The sequence below is a fragment of the Drosophila arizonae genome, chromosome 3 (assembly GCF_054131065.1).
Source record: "Drosophila arizonae isolate 15081-1271.41 chromosome 3, UAZ_ARI_1.0, whole genome shotgun sequence".
Taxonomy (NCBI): domain Eukaryota; kingdom Metazoa; phylum Arthropoda; class Insecta; order Diptera; family Drosophilidae; genus Drosophila; species Drosophila arizonae.
In genome coordinates this window covers 15,340,748-15,345,475 of record NC_142923.1, presented here as the reverse complement: position 1 = coordinate 15,345,475, position 4,728 = coordinate 15,340,748, and the positions used below count along the sequence as shown (strand labels likewise).

General features: G+C 46.1%; 1 protein-coding gene across 1 annotated transcript; it reads left to right on the top strand.

The window, feature by feature from the left end:
• The first annotated feature begins 798 nt into the window (after positions 1–798).
• Positions 799–3,574, top strand: odd (odd skipped). The gene is made up of 2 exons (XM_018001828.2): positions 799–1,212; positions 1,394–3,574. The coding sequence occupies exons 1-2, from the start codon at positions 1,140–1,142 to the stop codon at positions 2,596–2,598; spliced, it is 1,278 nt and encodes a 425-aa protein (XP_017857317.1). The 5' UTR covers positions 799–1,139; the 3' UTR covers positions 2,599–3,574.
• Positions 3,575–4,728: the final 1,154 nt, after the last annotated feature.

Genomic DNA, 4,728 nt, shown 5'->3' with positions numbered 1-4,728 from the left:
AGAAGGACAATAGATTACAATATCCTGGGGCGAGGCAAAAAGCCGCACGAGCAACAACGGCAGCATCAGCAACCGGCAACAGCAGCAGCAGGAGCAGGATATGCAGGGCCAGCTGGCCGGGGCATGCGCCTGGGTGGGATGCGGGTCGTCTCCGGGCTGATGGCTGCCTGCCAGCAGCAGCAGCAGCAGAAGCAGCAGCAGCAGCATCGGCAGCTACGGCAGCCGACAACGGCGTCCGACCATCAGCCCAACAGTTTCCGCTTGCTGACTGCCAGTGAGCAGCAAGCATCATGCAGCACGGCCAGAGAACGGGAGAACGAGAGGCGATGCTGCCGAGTGGCTGGGTCGTGGAGTCGTCCCTGTACGATGCCGAACACGCGCGCAAAGCGCACACAAGCACACAACACAGTATACAAAAACAAAAACAAAGACCCGAAACAGATACGGCAGCCGCTGGTAGTTGGCATCAGCCAATCGGAGCGCTTCGTTGGGCAGCAGGTAGGCGTGTACGTATCTGCCATTTCCAAATAAATTCAACCCCGACAACAACAATAACAACAGCGAGCGACGACGACGGCAAAAAGGCAGCTGCTGTTGGTTCGCTTCAAAACCGGTCGACGACGCCGCAGTTGCATTCAGTTATTAACGAGCGCTACTCACAGCTACAGCAACAGCAGCAGCAGCACCAGCAGCAGAAGCAGCAGCAGCAGCAGCCACAGCAGAAGTCACTTCACTCAATGCACACACACAAACACATACACACGCACGCATACACGCTATCAGTTGAACAGAGTGGATAAGTGAGAGCGAGAGGGCAAGAGCGCACTTGATATACGCTTTGAGTCGTCGAATATTTTCACGAGTTTGAGTCGGAGAGTAACAAAACGAAAGCAGAATTCAGTTTGAGTTGAGACGTTGTCGTGGGCACGTCGCATCAAAGAGAAGAGCGCATAACAGCAAACACAAAACAACAATTGAAAAAGACGTAAAAACCAGAGACCAAAGCAAAAAGAACAAATATTACAGTTAGTGCAAAGTGACAGTGTGAACAAGAAAAGAACAAGCAATAACGCAAGTGCTAACAACACAAACACACAAACTAAGAACAACAAACTTTAACGAAGACACAAAAAGGGAATATGTCTTCCACTTCAGCTTCGCCCATCAGCAACATAACCGTGGACGACGAGCTTAACATAAGCAGAGAGCAAGGTAAGCACGAGAAAAAGCCGACGGCAAAGCAGTGCGAAAGGGAGAGAACTTAAAAGTGCTTTTTGCTCTCCTACTCCAAGCGCGAGTTGAGCGAGCTAAAATGCTTGATATTTAGCACAGTTTTTAGAACAATTGAACTAAATCACAATATTTCGCTTCTTTTTTCTTGCGCAATCTTCAGACTTTGTCGAGGACGATTTCATAGTTATCAAAGAGGAGCGCGAAAGCAGCCTGTCACCAATGTTGACGCCACCGCACACGCCCACCGAGGAGCCGCTGCGACGCACTGGCTCAGTCACAGCCGCCGATGAGGCAGTGGCCACGCAGCTACATTTGCGACACATGGCGCACTACCAGCAACATCAGCAACAACAGCAGCAACAACAGCAACAGCAGCATCAACAGCAACACCAGCAGCAGCAGCAGCATCAGCAACACCATCGCCTCTGGCTGCAGATGCAACAGCAGCATCCACATGGCCATTATCCGGTTTATGCCGGAGCTAATGCTGATCCCGTGGCCGTGCACCAGCAGGCGTTGCTCATGAACCAATGGATACGCAATGCCGCCCTCTACCAGCAGCAGCAGCAACAACAGGCAGCAGCTGCTGCAGCTGGTCATCATCACCACCCGCACCCGCACCCACATCCCCATCATCCGCACCATCACGGTCATCCTCATGCCCATGGCCATCCCCATATGCGCCCTTATCCCGCTGGACTGCATACGCTGCATGCCGCCGCTCGCCATTTTGGAGTCATGCCCAGTTTGAAGCTGAGCGGTGCCGCAGCAGCCGGAGCCGGAGGCGGCAGTGGGAGCAGCCGGCCCAAGAAGCAATTCATCTGCAAGTACTGCAATCGCCAGTTCACCAAGTCCTACAATCTGCTCATCCACGAACGCACCCACACGGACGAGCGTCCCTATTCCTGCGACATCTGCGGCAAGGCCTTCAGGCGCCAGGATCATCTGCGCGATCATCGCTACATCCACTCGAAGGAGAAGCCCTTCAAGTGCAACGACTGCGGCAAGGGCTTCTGCCAGTCGCGCACGCTGGCCGTGCACAAGGTCACCCACCTGGAGGAGGGCCCCCACAAGTGCCCCATCTGCCAGCGCAGCTTCAACCAGCGTGCGAATCTCAAGAGTCATCTGCAGAGCCACAGCGAATCGGCCACAGCGGCTCAGGCAGCAGCAGCAGCTGCAGCAGCAGGAGCAGCAGCTCCTCGCCCCAGCCAGCCACTGAGCGCTGCTGTGCAGCCTGTTCAGCTGGTCAGTCCCGGTTCCAATCACAATACGCCCGCCTTGGATCTGTCCTCGTCTGGTGGAGCCACCGCGGAGCGTCCGAAGCGCACGCTGGGCTTCACCATCGATGAGATCATGAGCAGATAGATTGGTCAGCTGATCGCAATTTATTGGTTTTATGTTCAGGATGCAGCCGCATCCAGAATGCTGAGCGCCGCCAGGCATGGGAAGTGCCTGGCCCGGAGTAGCAGTCAGCGCAGCTTCAGCTTCAGCTACAGCTACAGATCCAGCTCCAGCTTCAGCGCCGCCCACTTTGAGTTCGAGTCGCAGGTTACGCCCCCAGCTCACCTACTCGCCCACACAGCCGCCGTCATCGTCGCCGCCGCCGTTGCCCCAGTGAAGCACAGGCAGTTCCTGGAGCCCAGGAACCCAACCAGTCACAACTAGCCCAATCGACGTTCCATATAGACCCGATGCTATATAGCTGTCGCATTGGCGCTACAAACTGCAAAAAGCCAAAGGAAGACAAACTAGACACAAATCAAATGGAAACTTAGTAAAAAGTATTGCGAAACAGAACAATTCCAAAATAAATATGGCATTAGATATCGCTTTTGCCCCACTGTACTTTAATCTTAAGTCTCTATCCATTTACTATATATATATATATAGTTATATTATCGTATGTACCTTATAGCCAGTAGTAGACGCATTCTGTTTATAACGCACCAATACCAATTCCCAGAGAAAACCTCAGACCTTCATCGGTCATTCAAAGACTGTACAATTATAATTACAATTGCAATCATAATTTGTTATTTTATTTTAATTTTAATGCATTTAAATACAAGAACATATATATACCTATATCGATATATATACATATATAAATCAATTGAATGTTTGTTAATTTTAGTTAAGTGTTATGCTTTTTGCCCCAATGACACAAACAAGAGTTCTACACACAAAGAATCGACGATCTCATTATCTTAGTCTAGCTCTAGATGTGCGTATGTCTGTATAAAGATATACCTATATGTGCATGTATTATATATGGTCTATGTATGATAAAGACAAAAGCTATCGCAAAATATATGAATTATGCGTAATTGTATAAACTAAACCTTATTTGTTTATCTTAACTGGAATACGACGAATTTCTGGGCAAAACAGCTGACGTACTTTGCCAAAAGTTGGGTTTTCATTTTACCTATTCCATTTGGGGTTTTTTTTTTTTTTTTTTGTATTTATAGTTACTGTATGATGTAAGTATTAAGACAATATTTAAGGGCTGAGTATGATATAACTATGATATTTCAGACAATACAATATAAGGAATTTATTTGACATATCTTTGATATTTAAAAAAATTAATATATACTTAGTAGAATATTGAAAATATTAATGCAGAAGGCTACGACTATTGACACTCAATAAAATAAAAGCAACTTATTAAGAAAAACCCAGTATACTAAATGGGGTATTCATAATAGAGCCCAAATATATTCAAGTAATATATAAGTTTTTCTTCTACATAGCTCCACTTGCGCCCAAAGTGGAATATTTTTGGGTGCGGCAAATGTTTATTGTTAAATATTTTTCTAAAATTTAATTTTCTTTCCGATCATTTTGAGCATTAGGCAACCTATTATTCGATGTACTTTATTTTTGGGCAAAAGTTCATTGTGTAATGAATTTTTTGTTTTCTTGATAGCTCCAATATAAATAGAAAATATGTAATAAATTTATTGTTAAATGCTTTTTATTTTTATATGCAAATAATAATTCAAAAACCAAAACTTTGTCCAATTAAAAGTTATTTCAATATAATTTTCAGTCTGTTTCTCACCCACATCGCAGCGGCTGAAATTTTGAGATGCTGTCAGCAATGAAGCGATTTGAATTAGGCAAATTCATAACTCAAATCGCTTCTCATATTTGAGGCATCTATTAATTTACAAGATTCCAATTTAGCCAGATACTAAGGCCCTATAAGGCAACTGGTACAGCTTCAAACTGTCAGATCTCTTAATTTACGATAACTTTTGTATTTGATGCTCGCATTCTGCTGTCGTTGATGTTGATGGCGATGTTGCTATACGGGCATTATTTATTTTTGGGTGTGGTCGTCGTGCTTGCCAGTTCTATAGAAGTGCGTCGTCCACTGAATAGCCAAGGCACAGTGGTTAGGAACGTGCCAAATGCGAAGATCTAGACAATCGACAATTGGCAATTGTGCGAGAGATCTAGAACTAGCAACTGCATTCCATTGCATTG

Bases quoted from the DNA above. Each gene is read 5' to 3' on its own strand.
- odd (XM_018001828.2), top strand. From the start codon at position 1,140: ATGTCTTCCACTTCAGCTTCGCCCATCAGCAACATAACCGTGGACGAC. The intron at 1,213-1,393 runs GTAAGCACGAGA...CGCAATCTTCAG, and splicing joins TAACATAAGCAGAGAGCAAG to ACTTTGTCGAGGACGATTTC.